This window comes from Colias croceus, chromosome 29, assembly GCF_905220415.1.
Source record: "Colias croceus chromosome 29, ilColCroc2.1".
NCBI classification, from domain to species: Eukaryota; Metazoa; Arthropoda; class Insecta; order Lepidoptera; family Pieridae; genus Colias; species Colias croceus.
The window spans coordinates 3,792,719-3,810,924 of record NC_059565.1 but is presented as its reverse complement, the minus strand read 5'-3'; the positions used below and the strand labels follow the sequence as shown (position 1 = coordinate 3,810,924).

Here is an 18,206-nt window from a genome sequence, read left to right as displayed (position 1 = left end):
GGCATATGAGAATGGGATAACAGTATATAATTAAATAATATAAATTGCGATGATGGGATAGCATTAGGGGATAAAAGAAAAGGATTTAGACATGAATTCCTTACATATACTGATATCTAAAAGAAATAAAAATGTCGTATGGGATTCAGATGGGATAAAAGCATAGGAATATGGTTTATGCCTACGGTTAGTTAATCTATATTTTATACTGGCCTTATTAATATCAACTTTTACAATAGTTACTTATATTATAAAAATAATGAAATAAACAATATTAAATGTGAACACTTTCAAAGTTTCAGTAAGTAATAATACACTGTGTCAATGTCGCTCATGCGCATGTGACCGCCCGTAGTATTCTAAATATTCATGAAGAAATATCGAAAATAAACTTCAAAATACGCGATGTACGCATGTGTATAGATTAAGATGTACACATGTTTATGATCTACGCATATGCGCATCAATGCCTACGCATATGCAAGCCCAGATGGTCAGATCTAGCGAATGCCCGTCTACATAATAGACAAGTAAATGGTCTATAGTCTATAGCATGTGTGATTGTGTGTGTCTTGTTTATTATTGAATCTACGCATATGCGCATCAATGCTTACGCATATGCAAGCCCAGATGGTCAGATCTAGCGAATGCTCGTCTACATAATGGACAAGTAAACGGTCTATGACCTGTGTGTTTGTATGTATGTCTTGTTTATGATTGAATCTACGCATATGCGCATCAATGCCTACGCATATGCAAGCCCAGATGGTCAGATCTAGCGAATGCCCGTCTACATAATGGACAAGTGAATGGTCTATAGTCTATAGCATGTGTTATTGTGTGAATGTCTTGTTTATTATTGAATCTACGCATATGCGCATCAATGTCTACGCATATGCAAGTCCAGATGAGATTTATCGAATATCACAATAGCCAAGTAAATGTTCTACGGCCTGTGTCATGTATGTTTTTTATGTGTATGTCTTGTTTATTATTGAATCTACGCATATGCGCATCAATGCCTACGCATATGTAAGCCCAAATGGTCAGATCTAGCGAATGCTCGTCTACATAGTGGACAAGTGAACGGTCTATGGCCTGTGTGTTTGCGTGTATGTCTTGTCAATTCGTCGGAACGGGCGAACCGCCAGCCGCAGCCCGCCCAACTGCAGATGTACGGCTTTTCACCTGGAAATAAATAAATTTGAAATAATAAATAATAATGATAAAATTTGTCACAGTAATAAAAATGAGGAAATAAATTTTAGACCAACTAAATTAAATATTGAATTGATTTACTGTGCATAAAATGTTGTAAATAATAAAAGAGCGTGTGTGACGAGCTCACGTGTCAGAAGTGAAACTTCTTTGGCAAGATTCAAAGATACCAAAATCATCGCCTTACTCCATGACGTGACGGTATTATGCCATGTCGCGACCTTGAACTTTTACTCTCAACACGTCTAAAGATCTTTTCATCTGTATTTTTTTTTATGTATACGTACTTCTTTTTCTATCTGACTATCTAAAGTTACACTTTAAAAATCCTCTTTTTTAAATCGGTTAAAATATACAAGCCACCTCACCCGTATGCGTCCGCTTATGTGCCTTCAAGTGCGAACTCTTCGTGTACACTTTACTACACCCTAACACATCGCATTTATGCAACCGCCGCTTCTTATCATCAAACTCTTTCTCCTCCGAAACGGTCTTCGTAAATGCACTCTGCGTGTATTGATTCAACGAGTCAGTTAATGCGTTTTGTAGCGCTGTATTTAAGAGGAAACTTTTAAGTTCCAAATTCGAAATGTTCTGGTTTATCTGTGGCAGCGGGAACTGTAGTAATGGCGGCAATAGTGACGTTTCGTTTGACAGTTGCAGTGACGTATTGGCGCGCATTTGCGGCTCCCGCTCTGGTTTGTATCTGGAATTGTGGAGAGAAATAGTTATATTTTATCGTTATGTATTATGATATGATTTAAATAGTGTTTTAGTGTTGAAGGTATTATTGAATAAACAGTAAAAATAATAATGATACTCCCAATTTTTGATAGTTTTTATTTTTTTTAATGTGTGTGTATTATATGTAAACAATTATTGTTTCTCGATATATTTTTAATACAAAATTTGATTTTTATTCGATTTATTTCTCAAAAAAAAACTTTTTGTAAGGTTTAAAATAAATTCTTACTTATGTATCGGTGTCTTTATTTTCCTTGCGCTGCGGAGGTCAGGTCCGAGTTTGATTCTAGTCATTTCGTGATTTGACCTGAAAATTATTATTAAATAATTATTAAATTTTTTAAATATTTTTTCTTTACGATGACTTGTATACGTAGTATATAATTATTAGTCTGTGACGATGACGATAATAAAATCATAATATAATAATTTGAATCGTAACAAACATAATAACAGTTGGATAATATTCATAAACAGTTAATCTATAATCTAATAGTATATGCTTTTAATTCAATGATTGGTAAATGCCATACCTACAGTATCTATACTAATAATATAAAGAGTTTGTTTGTTTGTTTGAAGGCGCTAATATCAGGAACTACTGGTCCGATTTGAAAAAATCTTTCGGTGTTATATAGCCTATATCACGCTAAGACCAACAGGAGCGGAGCACTGCGGGTAAAACCGTGGGGCACATCTAGTTGACAAATAAAATAGATTTCAACAAGCTTTTTTTTTCAACTTACCCATATGATAAATTAAAAGATTCATCTTTTATGTCTGTTTTCGATGATGTTTCGTATGCGTTACCTGTAACAATAATAATTAGAGTAATTATTAAACAATAAAGTAATAAGATCTGTGATTTGTATATAAAGTTATTTTTCATATACATATCTATTTTAATACAAAAATCTATTCATTGCTTTTTGTTATTTTATACTTTTAGATTTTTTGGAATTACCAATTATTTTTAAATATTTTTTAAATATTATATAAGTATATGTACCTATACAGCTGGAAATCATTCAGGTAGGTAGTACTGCACGGTACTGCACGGCATTTAATAACGAGACTTCTATAAATCAGCTTATTTTACTATTTAGCTGCGACATACACACTCGCATAAACAAAATTTCCAATGATTACATAAAATAGTAAAAATGCATCTGCCCTACAAACTACAAAGTAGTATGGTAATATTAACTCAAAACAGATGAACAATTTCTACATTTATATACCTTCTTATCTATTACATCCATTTAATAATCTATTTACAAGCAAGCACAGACAATAAACCATCGATTTATGCGTCTATTGTGCTGTAAGTTAATTTTACATTATCTGTGCTATAAAGTGTTATTTAATCTGTATTTTACGGAAATGGCGGGCGATAGCCGTTAAGGCGCAGTTATATCACTTTTTAACCGACTTTAAAAAGGAGCAGGTTATCAGTCCGGTATATTTTTTTAATGTTTTTAAATTGAACATCACATCTAAAGTTGTAGTCATAATTATTTGCACAAAAATATATGTTATACGTGTCAATCTGCTTCATATCATGGGGAATTGTTATTTTACAATATAGTGTTATTAATACGTAGACTGTAGAGTAAAGAATAAATAAGCAATTCCGTCACGTCATGGAGTAAGGCAACGATTTCGGTATGTTTGAATCTTTCCAAAGTTTCACTGTCACTTTCATGTGTCAGACACATGTGCTAAGCACAAACGCTATTTTTTTAACTATGACTTTTAATATCATTATTTTTGTACTAGCTTTTCGCCCGCGTCTTCGCCCGCGTTTTCAAAGGAAAACCCGCATAGCTCCCGTTCCCGTCGGATTTCCGGGACAAAACCTATACTATGAGTTAATCCAAGTTACCCTCTATATGTGTGCTAAATTTCATTGTAATCGGTTCTGTAGTTTATGCGTGAAAACCATACATACATACAAACCTTTCCTCTTTATAATATTAGGTAGTATAGACTACGCTCAGCACATGTAATCGCCTTAAGATGATGTTACATAATATTGTTTCTTGCTGAAGCATTCTCCTAAATTTTGTTGCGTAATGTGTGTATGGTCATTTATTGTTTATTGGAATGTATGACGTTAGTAACGTTTTATTATAATAAGGGCCGATTTTTCAATCCTTGGTTAAAATTTATCCGTCCAATAAAGTATTACACGAACATTTTTAAATGTCACCTGTAACCTGTCAAATACGCACAATTAGAATACATTTTTGAAATGGTAGTTTAATACGTTATTCGATGAATAAGTTTTAACCAAGGATTGAAAAATCAGCCCTAAATGAAAAAATACTTATACAAATTTTAGTAGATATCTACATAAATTATTTTTAAATTAAACTTCATGAAGGCGATGATTTCGGTATCTTTAAAGCTTGCCAAAGAAGTTTCACTTCTGACACGTGTACTCGGCACACACGCTCTTTTTTTGAATTAAAAAATAAGTACGTTTTTTTAATCGGATAAACACAGACAAAGACAGGGTAAATGACTAGTATCAAATAAATTGAAAGTGAAAGACAGTAGGCAGTTTATCATTGATCGTGACCACTCTCAGTAAATTGTAATAGAAAATGATCAACAAATAAATCTAGAAAATGATAAAACAAATAAATCACCAAGTCCGGTATAAAGCCTTATTTTTAAATGTACCCTCAGACATAATTATGATTTCCTTATATATGATCCTATCCAACCTAATATTAAATATGTGCGGGTAATTTTTAAAAATATAGAAGCTACCTAATTTCTGTGCAGTTGACGATTCAATTCTAGCTGCGCTTCGCTGTTTCATCTGCGCGGCTCCTGTTGGTCTTAGCCTAACACCGAAATAATTTTTCATTTCGGACCATTAGTTCCTGAGATTAACGCATTCAAACAAACTCTTCAGCTTTATAATATTAGTATAGATGTACAGTCAGAAGCATAAATATATTACCATTTGCAGATTAGCAAAAATATCTGTCATAAGAACGGGTTCAATAATATCTGTCTGCCCGTATACAGCAAAAATATCTGACATTAGTAGGCAGCATAATAAAGTGGCATCAAAATTATGTGACGAAAATGTTACAGCAAATAATTGTGACAACCTCTCGAAGCATAAATATGTGACGTCACCTAGGAGGCAATAATATCTGACACAATTGTATATATTTCTGTATTGTAAAATATAATTGATTCCTCACAAAAAGCATAAATATGTGACACTAGCTTTCCGCCCGCGGCTTCGTCTGCGTTTTCACAGAAATAACACATAGTTCCCGTTCCCGTGGGAATTTTGGGATAAAACCTATCCTATGTGTTAACCCAAGTTACCCTTTATATGTCTGCTAAATTTTATTTTTATCGGTTCAGTAGTATTTGCGTGAAAGAGTAACAGACATACACATACACATCCTCACAAACTTTCGCATTTATAATACTAGATTAGTAGGATAGGAAGTAGGATTATAGTAGTACCAGTAGGATAAGATAGGATAGGATTTTAAAAAGGCCAAACGTTTTTTATTGAATTAGTGTTTTGTATTTTGCTGGGGTAAGAATATGAACAAAAGACACATTATATTTTGTAAATATTTTTTTTTTAATGAAATTACGATAATATGATAACTTGCCATAATTTTCGATACTCAATAAAATAATAGCAATATTATAGGCTAATTACATATAGGTAAATGAAAATGAATAACGGAGCAATCGTGTCAAACGCCGCTAACGTCAAATATAACAAAACAATTTCTAAATAATACACGAAGGTTACACTGAACTTTCAAATAAAATAGATCTACCCAATGTGGGTATTCATATGTATAAGTATATGAATACTTTAATTTTGTCATGATATGATATCCTTCTAATATTATAAATGCGAAAGTTCGTGAGTATCATGTAAGGATGTTTGTTACTCTTTCACACAAATAAAAGACAAAACAATGGAATTTGGCACACACATAGAAGGTAACTTGGATTAACGCTTATGAGAGCTTTTATCCTGGAAATCCCACAGGAACGGAAACTATACGGGTTTTTCTTTTAAAACGCGGGCGAAGCCGCGGGTGTTAAGCTAGTAGGATATAATATCTAGACATACAATATGTAGTATACAACGACGGCACATATTAATTAATATGGTAATAATGTTTTAAAACAACGTAGTTAAAATAAAATTTATTTATTTTGTATTAATTCAATATTAAATTGAAAATAAAATTGTGTCAGATATTATTGCTTCCTAGTTGATGTCACATATTTATTCTTTTTGTGTGGAATCAACGCAAAATACAGAAATATAAAATTGTGTCAGATATTATTGCCACCTAGTCGGTGTCACATATTTATGCTTTGTGTGAGGAATCGATGCAAAATACAGAAATATGAAATTGTGTCAGATATTATTGCTTCCTAGTTGATGTCACATATTTATGCTTTTTGTGAGGAATCGATGCAAAATACAGAAATATGAAATTGTGTCAGATATTATTGCCTCATATTTGATGTCACATATTTATGCTTTGTGTGAGGAATCGATGCAAAATACAGAAATATGAAATTGTGTCAGATATTATTGCCACCTAGTTGATGTCACATATTTATGCTTTGTGTGAGGAATCAATGCAAAATACAGAAATATGAAATTGTGTCAGATATTATTGCCACCTAGTTGATGTCACATATTTATGCCGTGAGAGGTTGTCACAATTATTTGCTGTACATTTTCGTCACATAATTTTGATGCCACTTTATTATGCTGCCTACTAATGTCAGATATTTTTGCTGTATACGGGCAGACAGATATTATTGAATTAGTTCTAGTGACAGATATTTTTGCACATCGCCCCCTAGGCATATATTATTGCTCGTGACTGTAGGTTGTTGGTACTAGGAACTAGATAGGTACTCTTCGAATCTAAGCCCATATCTGCCTATATCTAAAATGTAACAATAGTTAAACAGTATAGTGTACTAGCGCTTGTTGCTGTCAGTTAACGTTATTTATAACTTAATCCGGTCTAAACATAACAAAGGTGAGGTCTGGTGCATGAGCGGTAGCGATAAATATCCGCTTTAGTTTTTATTGATGTTAAGTTACATATCAATGCGTTATTGCGTACTCTCTACTGCATAAATACATATTACACGTTAGAAATGATGCTGTTGTTGCTAAGATGACAATACTCAAATATTCGTGAAAAATTCTCATAGCCGGTTTTTTATTTTCTACCTACATGAAGAAATACATTTTATTGTTTGAAATATTTTAACAAGCAAACATTCCGAAGAAACCTTTCTCAAGGAATTAGAGCACTTGCACACATCAGTAAACTGATGTGTGCAAGTTACATAATTAATGAACTAATCATCTTTATAATTTACTGATATGTGTGAAAAACTTGCGGAATAAGTAACAATACCCAAAGACCAATACATAACCGAGGAACATTAGGATTAAAAGGAAAAAGTCCTTCACGCGCACGGGTTAAACCGCAGGGCCCAGCTAATTATGAAATAAAAGTCACATAAAAGTAGACAGTGTATTGACATCAACATTAAAAGTATACAAAGTGACGTGCGACAATGTCTGGTATCGATCAAAACACGAAGTACGAGCAAAAGCGCTAGCGGAAAGCTATAATAATAAACAAAAAATCTCTCCGCTCATCACCCTATGCTACCCAAACACCGTTCCCTCTTAAATAACCTGGTAAATAATTAGCCACTTGAATTATATCACTTCGCGACAATTTCTTAACAGAATACACTATTATTGGTTTTGCCCCGCGGCTTCGCTCGTTTGGAGTTTCAAAATATTGAGTAATGTTGGTTTTTGTTGCTTCATTGGCTTGAAATTTAAATCGAGAGAGGAATGCTAATAAAAATCGATATTTATCTATAGATTAATATTATAGAGTTTGTTCCTTTGGACGTGTTAAGCTCAGGAACTGCTAGTCGGATTTCAAAAATTGTTTCATCGTTATATTATGTATCTCTGAGTGCTATCGGCTATATATTATGTACAACAGACCGCTTGTCACTACATAGTATAAAACAAAGTCGCTTTCTCTGTCCCTATACCCCTATGTCCCTTTGTATGCTTAAATCTTTAAAACTACACAACGGATATTGATGCGTTTTTTTAAATATATAGAGTGATTAAAGATGAAAGAGTGGTTTAGTATATAATTTATTAGGTTTTAGAAAAATCGGGCGAAGCCGCGTGCGGTAAGCTAGTAATACATAAATGGGAAAACGTATATAATAACCTACCTAGTACCTACATAACTACGAAGACAAATTTACAAAACAACAACTTATTAAACTACAACATAATTAATTAAATATAGTCAGTTAAAGCCGAAAAGTATACTTTTCAACAATTACCTAACATCCTTTGGGAAACTTAGTTTAAATTAACCGGTGGATTACCAAATTAAACATCGTTTAGTATAATCATGTGCCGCGCCCTTTCCTGAACAATGATCGGTCATTACTTAATTGCACTGTAAATGATTTAATTATATATAGACTAGTTATAAAGCTGAAGAGTTTGTTTGTTTGAACGCACTAATCTCAGGAACTACTGGTCCGATTTGAAAAATTCTTTCGATGTTAGATAGCCCATTTATCGAGGAAGGCTATTGGCTATAATATCATCACGCTAAGACCAAAAGGAGCGGAGCCAGCAGGTGAAACCGCAGGGCGCAGCTAGTAATATTATAAAGATGAAGAGTTTGTTTATTTGGTTGAACGCACTAATCTCAGGAACTACTGGTCCGATTTAAAAATTCTTTCGATGTTAGATAGCCCATTTATCGAGGAAGGCTAGTATCAACACGCTAAGACCAACAGGAACGAAGCACTGTGGACAAACCCACGGGGCACAGCTAGTAACGTATATTTTTCAACAATCACAATGTAGCAGCAATACCACATCCTTTGGAAAACTTAGTTTAAATTAACCGGTGGATTACCAAATTAAACATCGTTTAGTATAATAATGCGCCGCGCCCTTTCCTGAACAATGATCGGTCATTACTTAATTGCATCGCTAATGAGTTAATATTGGAAATAATGAATATAATTGTTTATAATTGCATGTTGTACCCGCCCTAGTAAATATATGCATTGCGTGTACATACTACATGTACTGGTATTAAATATGTATGAAATATGAATATATATTTTTGCAGTATAGCTATTTGAGTTGGGAACAATCGAGCATCGATAATTAAATTTCATACAATGAACTAGCCGTGCCCCGCGGTTACACGCATTGCTCCGCTCCTGTTGGTCTTAGCGTGATGATATATTATAGCCTATAGCCTTCCTCGATAAATGGGCTATCTAACACTGAAAGACGTTTTTAAAGTGAAACTTCTTTATAGGGTTGGAAAAAAATTTAGTGTAACATTTTTTCGTTACGCGTGACATCTTTTTCTTATCCCTAACACGCGTGATTCGACGTATTTCTGTAAAGTTGCATATAGTAAATTATTTTTTTGAAAAATAAGGTCATAAAGAGGTTTCACTTCTTACGTGTGTACACTAGTACACGCACACATTTTTTTTTAACCCGTAGTTCCTGAGATTAGCGCTTTGAAGCAAGCAAACAAACAAACTTTTTAGCTTTATAATGTTAAAATGATACATAGGTATAGATTAGGAAATACATTGTATATATAATATATCTAAAGGCTTGACCACAGAATACATAATAGTAGCTAAACGCTACAGAACGGACACTCTCCGCCTCCCGCCAAAATTAAACACTTACCTCACCCCGCACGATCAGACATAAAATGGTCCATATTTTTCTACAGGGACGATACGCAACGAAGATTGACAACATTAATCAAATTGACTTAAAGTAATTTTATTATTTTGGATTTGTGATTATCGTTTTTCGTAGAAAATGGTTAGATATTGTGCTGTTTACGGATGTATTTCATCAGAAAAACGCGAATTTTTTTTACGCTAGTCAAAAATGTGCCAACCATAAAGCGTTAACACACACATTTGCAGTCTCTACAGTGTGACTGTCAAAATGATAATTTTGTATGGAGTGTCCGGGGTGTGGCTAGACTATAGCTAGTAACTACAATCTCCTAGATGAGAAACCGTTGACAACTGTACTTGAAGATTACTAGTGATGTACAAGATAGAACATCGATATCGATATTTTTTATTGTTCTAAAGTTTTAGTAAAGCGACATTTCAACCTGTTACATTTACATACATGTGTAAATACATGTACACATAAATAATGTACTTCACAAGTAACATATGTATAACGTAAAAAAACATAGTTTTAAAAGTTATATCTAAAATTGCAGTAACCAACGAGATATTTTTACTATATATTCATATAAAGTTGTTTATATGCCATAATTTTCATAAATTTAAATCGTAATGGGATAATAATAAATTTCGACAGCCCATTTTAAGACTAAGCTTGTGTAGCGGTGTTTTTAAGACATTGAATTTTCTCCATTTTCTGCCAATCTTTGCATTGTATTATTCTTTTTACCTTTTCCATAACGATCAATAGCAACTAAAGACTAACTAGAGACAATAACAAAATAGAAAATCAGATACGATTTCTATATCATGCACTCCATTCTTAATAATATTAAGTTTAGTAATTTTATCGAATCTAAAAGAAATAAACAAAATAATCTATCGACACATTCCCATCACTAGACCCCATTCAAGATGGGTAGTCTATGGGCGCGGCGGATGGCCAAATGACCATAATTCGACTCGTCTTACCATCCATACAAGCTTGAATAAAATTAAACATCCAATCATCTTTATGTCTCGTATTTTACTTGTTAAATAATTTTTGATTTAGTGGTATGTATGTAGGCCAATTTACTATTTATATGACTACATTTTCGAGTTATTTTAGTTATAGTCGATGATAATATTATATAAGTAAGTGTTGTATGTTAAGCTTAATTAATTCAATCAATAATTAGTATAAACTAGCTTCCGCCCGCGACTCCGTCCGCGCGGATGTCGGTCTTTGCGTGGATGGTTTATTTCTCCATTTTGAGTAACTCGGACAATGACATCTTATAAATATCTATTGGACCTAAATACGGCTAGGTCTATAATAATACGCAACGTTTGTTCGCGGTACCTACTACAGAACAACGTCTATGGATAACTGAAAAATTGAGATTAATTTTTTTTCTACGTATTTTTCCAGGATAAAAAGTATCCCATTTTACGCCCAGGATAATAAGGTATAATTATACCAAGTTGCATCGAAATCGAACCGGTAGTTTTCACGTGATGTCTTCACATACAGACAGACAGACAGACAGACAGACAGACAGACAGACAAAAATTTTTTTAATCACATATTTGGGTTTGGTATCGATCCAGTAACACCCACAGTAGTTATTTTTTCAATATTTTCAATGTACAGAATTGACCCTTCTACAGATTTATTATATGTATAGATAAAAGTATTATTCACATCGAAATTTTAATATTGCTTGCGGTATCGTGATACTAAAAAACGTGAGTAAATAAAAAAAAATCTAGTCTATAATTATCTATCTCTGTACGAAATGTCATGCAAATCCGAGCAGCCGTTTTAACGTAAACTGTAACAAAATAATACATATACCCACAAACTTTAAAATAAATTGTAACAAACATACTCACAAAACATTCGCGTTTATAACACGAGTAGCTATATATAATAAAACCCAAAAAAAAAAAATCCAACATAATTACATACACACGAAATATCTGTAAAAGATAATTGCCGTTTAGCGTAAATAACCTCAAATTAAATCGTTTATATTATATTCAACACTTAACTGGTTTTGTGGTACATGGTATGAGATAGGAGCGGAAAACTATACATATATGTACTAATAATAAAGATGAAGAGCTTGTTTGAACGCGCTAATATAAGGAACTATAGTCGAGCCAATTTAATAGGCAACATTTGACGTCTATCAATTTTATCTTCGAAGAGAGGTAACCTGCTTAAAAACATCGATTAAAGTGTATTAATCGATACGGATTTGAAATATTTGTCAATCGAATTTATAAATTTATGATGATTTTTATTCACAAGTAATCAATGCATTCGATTCTAGATGTCAGATTTCGATTTTTAGAGTAACGTCTCTAGTATTTAAAAAGAAAAAAGGTTTGTTGACACAAAATTGTAGCGACGTCAGTTCTTCAATTCAGAAATTGTTTAATCTTAGTATGGTTTATCAGTAAAATGAAATCTTTAAAATAACTTGTATCGGTCATCATTATTAAAAATATGTAATCGTAATTGAAAAAAGTTAAGCAAATGTGCAGTTCTAACAAAACGAAATATGTTATTCTATGTCGTCGTTACTAGGTTACGTTGTTGAATTTTGTTGAACTGTCAAATGTTGCCTATTAAAATGGCTCTACTATAGGTACTCGATCGATTTCAAAACCTCCGCCTGTACCATAAGTAGTTAATGGTTTCTCTCTCTCCTATTATTACAATTATTTATATAAGATAACACTAACTTACCGCCCGCTTTGTCTAAAACCTAATAAATTATATACTAAAACCTTCCTCTTGAATCACTCCACTCAAAAAAACCGCATCAAAATCCGTTGCGTAGTTTTAAAGATTTAAGCATATAAAGGGACAGAGAAAGCGACTTTGTTTTATAAGTACTATGTACTATGTAGTGAAGATAGACCGCTAAACAAAAACCCACTGTAGGTACCTAATAAGATTTTTTTGGATCCATTCATTTTTCAAAACAGAAGAATTTTCTCTATGAGTTGTACATTGTACAATACAATCTCTTTTCCAAAATTCTTTGATAAATACAACCACAAAAATTAACATTCATAATTGTATAAAAATCGCTTCAGCTCATGAATTAAATGTAGATAATTAAGAAGGTCGTGATCAGAAATCCCTTCTTCAAGTTAAACAAATATTAAATACAAATAGTCAATTAATTTGCTATAAACTAGATATAAACAAAGGTATTTAATAAAAAAAATTATATTATTTTTACGCTATAAGGAAGTTTTATGAAAATGGTGTCAAAAATTGGTAAGTATTTAAACTTCAGATAAAATAATGTTCATAAGGATATTATGGATGTTATTATATTGATGATATTATAATATTATTTGTTTATTTATCCTATAGTTTAATTATGTTTATTGAGTAAGGGCCGATTTTTCAATGCTCGGATAAAACTTATTCGTCGAATAATGTATAAAACTACCATTTTAAAAACGTATTCTAATTGCCCGTATTTGACAGTTTACGTGACATTTTAATATTAACGTGTAATACTTTATTGGACGGATAAGTTTTATCCAAGCATTGAAAAATCGGCCCTTTATAATACGTATATTAAATTAATTTAAATAAATATCTGTTTGTAAAAAATGAGGTTTGCTTGTCTCTTTTTTACTTCAAAACGGCGCTACTGATTCACATGATTTTACAAGAGTAGTTATATGTATAGTATAATAAATATAAGTAGGTAACTTATAATATCATGCTCAAAAACTTCGTGTATTAGTATTAGGTAAGAAGAGATTCATTTCACTTAATTATGTGAAAATATATAAGTGTCTTACTAGGTCACTGATTAAATATACCTATTGAAGTGCGTTTCAAAGCGCTAACCTAAAATAGTAAACTAAACTAAAGCACATAAACACAAAACACGTGCAAACAAAATTTATCCAACATCAGATAAATCGACCAAAAACCGTGTTAGCTCTCGGACTACAATCACTGTGATTTATACGATCGTACGTACGTGTTTCGACAACAGCTTACAACGCCTCGTTAACTGTACAGTAGAAAGTTGATAAGGTAACTACGGCTATGGAATCGGCTTCCTGGAGGGATTTTCGGTTTCTAGCGTTATAGTCCGGGAGCTGGTTGATGAATATGTTTTGTGATATTATTTTGTGGGGATAAAAACTAAAAGCTTTCTGGTGGCGGAATGTAAAATTCTGTCATTCTAGGGTAGCTACGATCAAACTAGTAATGTAAACTGAATGGTGGTAAATGCTATGTCATGACGTATCAAAAGTGCTTCTAAAATTATTATTTTTTTATACATGATAGCAGGCGTTTGACCACTATCCCGCCTGATGTAAAGCGGTGATGTAATCTATGCAGGAGCACGTCTGCCTAGAAGAAGCCTATTCACTCTAGACTTGGAGAGCTGCAGATTATAATGGTCCGGGAATACCGACGATGGAAGAGAATTCCACACCTTCGCAGTTCGAATGAAAAATGAATTCGCATAACGCTGTGTGCGTGTGTGCGGTATATCGACTGTGAAGGGATGGAGTTCCATTCCACGCCTAGATGTCCGATAAAGAAATGGAGAAGGTGGAATAAGGTGGTGGAGTTCATACGCACATTCGCCGAAATGTATTCTATAGAAAACCGTAAAATGCTTGAGTTTGAGTTTGAATCTCCTACCTTAAACCATTCCTGGTGGACGTATCACTTTTACTACACTTACACATTTTTTTTATTTTTTATTTCGAACATCTAATTAATGTCGTTGTATCGTTGTTTTTCTATAAACCCCAATTAGTTTTCAGATGTTGCTAAAAACTAAAACATAATACATATTTGTATTAATATTTTTTGTTTAATATTCGTTTTTGTTTAATAGTAGGTTGTAACTTTTAAGCATGATAAATGATTGAAAACGTAATCAAATAAAATCGTATTTAATAGAACGTGCCCTACAAAACAGCTATCTACCATCCACTATTCTAGCACACATTCCCAAACCAACAATACAAAGTACAAATTGCAAAACCAGTCATTTCCATAAACGCACAATCCGATAAATCCACTGCAACATGGATAGTGGATACCTTTCACGAGATCGTCTCTATTTTAATTGACCGTTACGCAACTATCGTTGTATATGTGCACCGTACTGGAGCGTCAGCAACGAAGGCTTTGTGGTGAAAGGGCTATAGGGTCCGCAAATAAGGCGAATTAAAGGACTATTTTTGGAATTTAAGCGTTACGTGACATTTGTTAAACATATTCACTGTACATGGGGACAGTCAGCAACAAAAATATTAGTCAACATTAATAGTAAAAGGTCCGTAGGGACCTCAAAAATGGTCGATAAAACAGTTTTTGAAGTGAAACTTCTTTATCGGGGTTGGAAAAAAATTTAGTGTAACATTTTTTCGTTACGCGTGACATTTTTCCGTTACGCGCCATCCTTTTCTTATCCCTACAACGCGTGATTCGACGTATTTCTGTAAAGTTGCCTATAGTAAATTATTTTTATATAAAATAAGGTCATAAAGAAGTTTCACTACTTACGTGTGTACACTAGTACACGCACACATTTTTTTTTCAAGTTATAGCTTTCAGCGTTGAATATGTGCACCGTTGTCTGTAACTAAGTTGGGTTAAAGGGAGCTTTTTTTGAAAATGTTGATAGGCAATAAAAAGCTGCTATAAAAGTTTGTAGAAGTTATTTAAAATTTAATAAAATATAGAGATTTTTTTTTATATTAAAGGTGTGTTTTTTTCTAATTTATAATGCCTTTATAACCTACATTGAAATTAGAGCAAACTTATCTAATTAACGAGAAACGTAAAGTGTGGTAGTGAAAGGGCTATACCGTCAGCAACAACAGTGAATTATATAAATAGTAATAACTATAGATAGTGCCATGCTAACCTAGACTTATATTGGGGCTATACTGAATTAATGAGATATTTGTATGTAGCAGTGAAAGGGCTTGGTACGGTCAGCAAATATGGCAATGTTAAATTTAATAAAATATTAGTACATTTACCAATATCAAGATTTTAAGGGACCGAAGGATCTGAATTTAAATATAATATGTATGTTTTGTTACTTTATGGGTATTTAGTAATAATTGCCAATCGAAACTAAGCCAGTGCCATGATATCCAAGTTATATATTCGAACACTTTTTAGTAGAAACTGCTTTTCGAACCAGTACTAAAACCAGTACTACTTTTACTGATTTATTTTTCCTATATCCCAAGGTTGCCTGGAAGAAATCGCTTTTAAGCGATAAGGCCGCCAAATTGTACATTTATTATAAGTAATATCGTTTCTGTAAATTTTGTTTTTGTGTGCAATAAAGTGTTTTCTATCTATCTAAAATATTAATATCTGTGTTTTGACGATTCAATAGCGTTTTAAAAGAAGTCTAGTTGAATAAATTAACGTATCCGTTTGAGTAATTTTCACGTGTTCAAAAATATAACCACCAAGTTTTTGCAGACCGTACTCATCCCTTTCATTTGTTGTTTACGCGAGTATTAACATCACGATCAAGAACCTTAAAAGTTGTCGAGTAATTAATTTATAAGAAATTTATTTGTATAACATAAACAATTCCGACTAATTGTAGTACTAGATTTCCGCTTGCGGGTTCGCCCGCGTTTTCAAAGGAAAACCCGCATAGTTCCCATTCCCGTGGGATTTCCGGGATAAAACCTATCCTATGTTATCCAAGTTACCCTCTATATGTGTGCTAAATTTCATTGTAATCGGTTCAGTAGTTTATGCGTGAAAACCATACATACATAATTACAAACCTTTCCTTTTATAATATTAGTATAGATTGGCACAGATAAGATTAATTGGGAAGGAGTACAATATATCAAAAATAAATAAACTGTCTCTGTTTCATGTCAATCAGTTTCATTTCATGAAAAATACTACATGCGTACTTAAAATTAGCTTCGTTTATATTTTATCAGTTATCATATAAAAACTTAAAATCAGACGGCTCACCTTCCCCTTTGCTTTCTCTGACATAAAAAAAAAACTTTTTAGGAAAGTAGCTGTTACTTTAAATATTATGTTTTATTTATTTAATTTTATTTCACACGTTATTGTATAATACATAAAGTAAATATTATGAAGCAGTAAAAATATAACAAAAAAAATGGGCGGCCTTCTCACTGTGCAGTGATCTCTAACAGGCAACCACGATACACATAATTTATTATTTGAGAAGTGCGTACAAACACCGTGACACGAGAATTTGATACATAAAGATTTAATATAAATATCAGACAATAGTAAAAGTGACAGTGGAGCCTCGACCTTCCACCCGTATCCTATACGATACCGGATCATCTCGACCTAGACATTTGTCGAGCTGCCCGGATAAACTTTAATGTCCGTAACCTATTTCTGTGACGTGTATGTCAAAACAGAATTCGACATGCGTTTGACATGAGTTCTAATCTGTCAAAGGTTGACATGCAGAAATCACTACATAGTACCTATAAAAAGTAGCTTTCCGATGTCTGTGTTATTCAGACTGTATTATTAGATCTTTAAAAATACGCAACATATTTTGATGCGTTTGAAAATATGTACTAGATAAACATAATTATAACGAATATACATAGTGGAATTTTGTAATGCCACAACTATCATATGAGTTAATCCAAGCTACCATCTATGTGTGTGCCAAATTTCATGAAAATCGGTTCAGCAGTTTTTGCGTGAAGGAGTTACAAACATAAACTTTCGCATTTATAATATTAGTTAGGTTAATACTTACTAGATCTCGTTCGTCTCCTGGGCGTGGCCGGTCGTTTGAGACTCAGGTCCACAGGTTCCAGCTGAATCGGTGGCGGGCAGGCCTGTTGACGATAATATTTAATAGCTTTGGAACTAAATAAATGTTTATTTACAGTTTGGAAGATACAATATAATAAGTATTAACATCATTTACAGTAATAAAGAATAAATAAATATAAATTTCAGGACAATTTTCACACACGGCACGATAGCTGATTCCATACTAAGCTTTCGCTTGTGTTATGGAAACAAGATGGCTGAAAAAACATACATAATATACAATTTTAAATAAATCTTATATATAAAAATGAATCTCATGTGTTGGTAAGCGCATAACTCGAGAACGGCTGAACCGATTTCGATAATTCTTTTTTTATTATATTTCTTGAAGTACGAGGATGGATCTTATGTAGAGAAAACGTAAACATGTACCACGGGCGAAGCCGGGGCGGACCGCTAGTACTTAATATAGATAATTAACACCCAGACACAGAGCAAACATCTATGTTCATCACACATATATTTGCCCCGGGTGGGAATCGAACCCACGACCTCTGGCTAGAAGAGAAGATCTTTTGTGTTTGTCATAAAAGGAATTCCA

General features: G+C 32.9%; 1 protein-coding gene across 2 annotated transcripts in view; it reads right to left on the bottom strand.

Moving 5' to 3' along the window:
- Window positions 1–201: 201 nt before the first annotated feature.
- The window catches only part of LOC123704400 (Krueppel-like factor luna), a 33,184-nt gene continuing 15,179 nt past the window's right edge, over window positions 202–18,206 (bottom strand). The window contains exons 5-10 of one of the 2 annotated variants that reach the window (XM_045652763.1): window positions 17,586–17,667; window positions 2,709–2,772; window positions 2,192–2,269; window positions 1,587–1,924; window positions 982–1,188; window positions 202–569 (exon numbers count right to left, since the gene is read on the bottom strand). In XM_045652763.1, coding sequence (XP_045508719.1) covers window positions 1,016–1,188; window positions 1,587–1,924; window positions 2,192–2,269; window positions 2,709–2,772; window positions 17,586–17,667 — 735 coding nt within the window. In that variant the 3' untranslated portion in view covers window positions 202–569; window positions 982–1,015. Of the gene's footprint in view, window positions 1,189–1,586; window positions 1,925–2,191; window positions 2,270–2,708; window positions 2,773–17,585; window positions 17,668–18,206 lie in introns of both variants that reach the window. The other variant, XM_045652762.1, reaches the window with a different exon arrangement.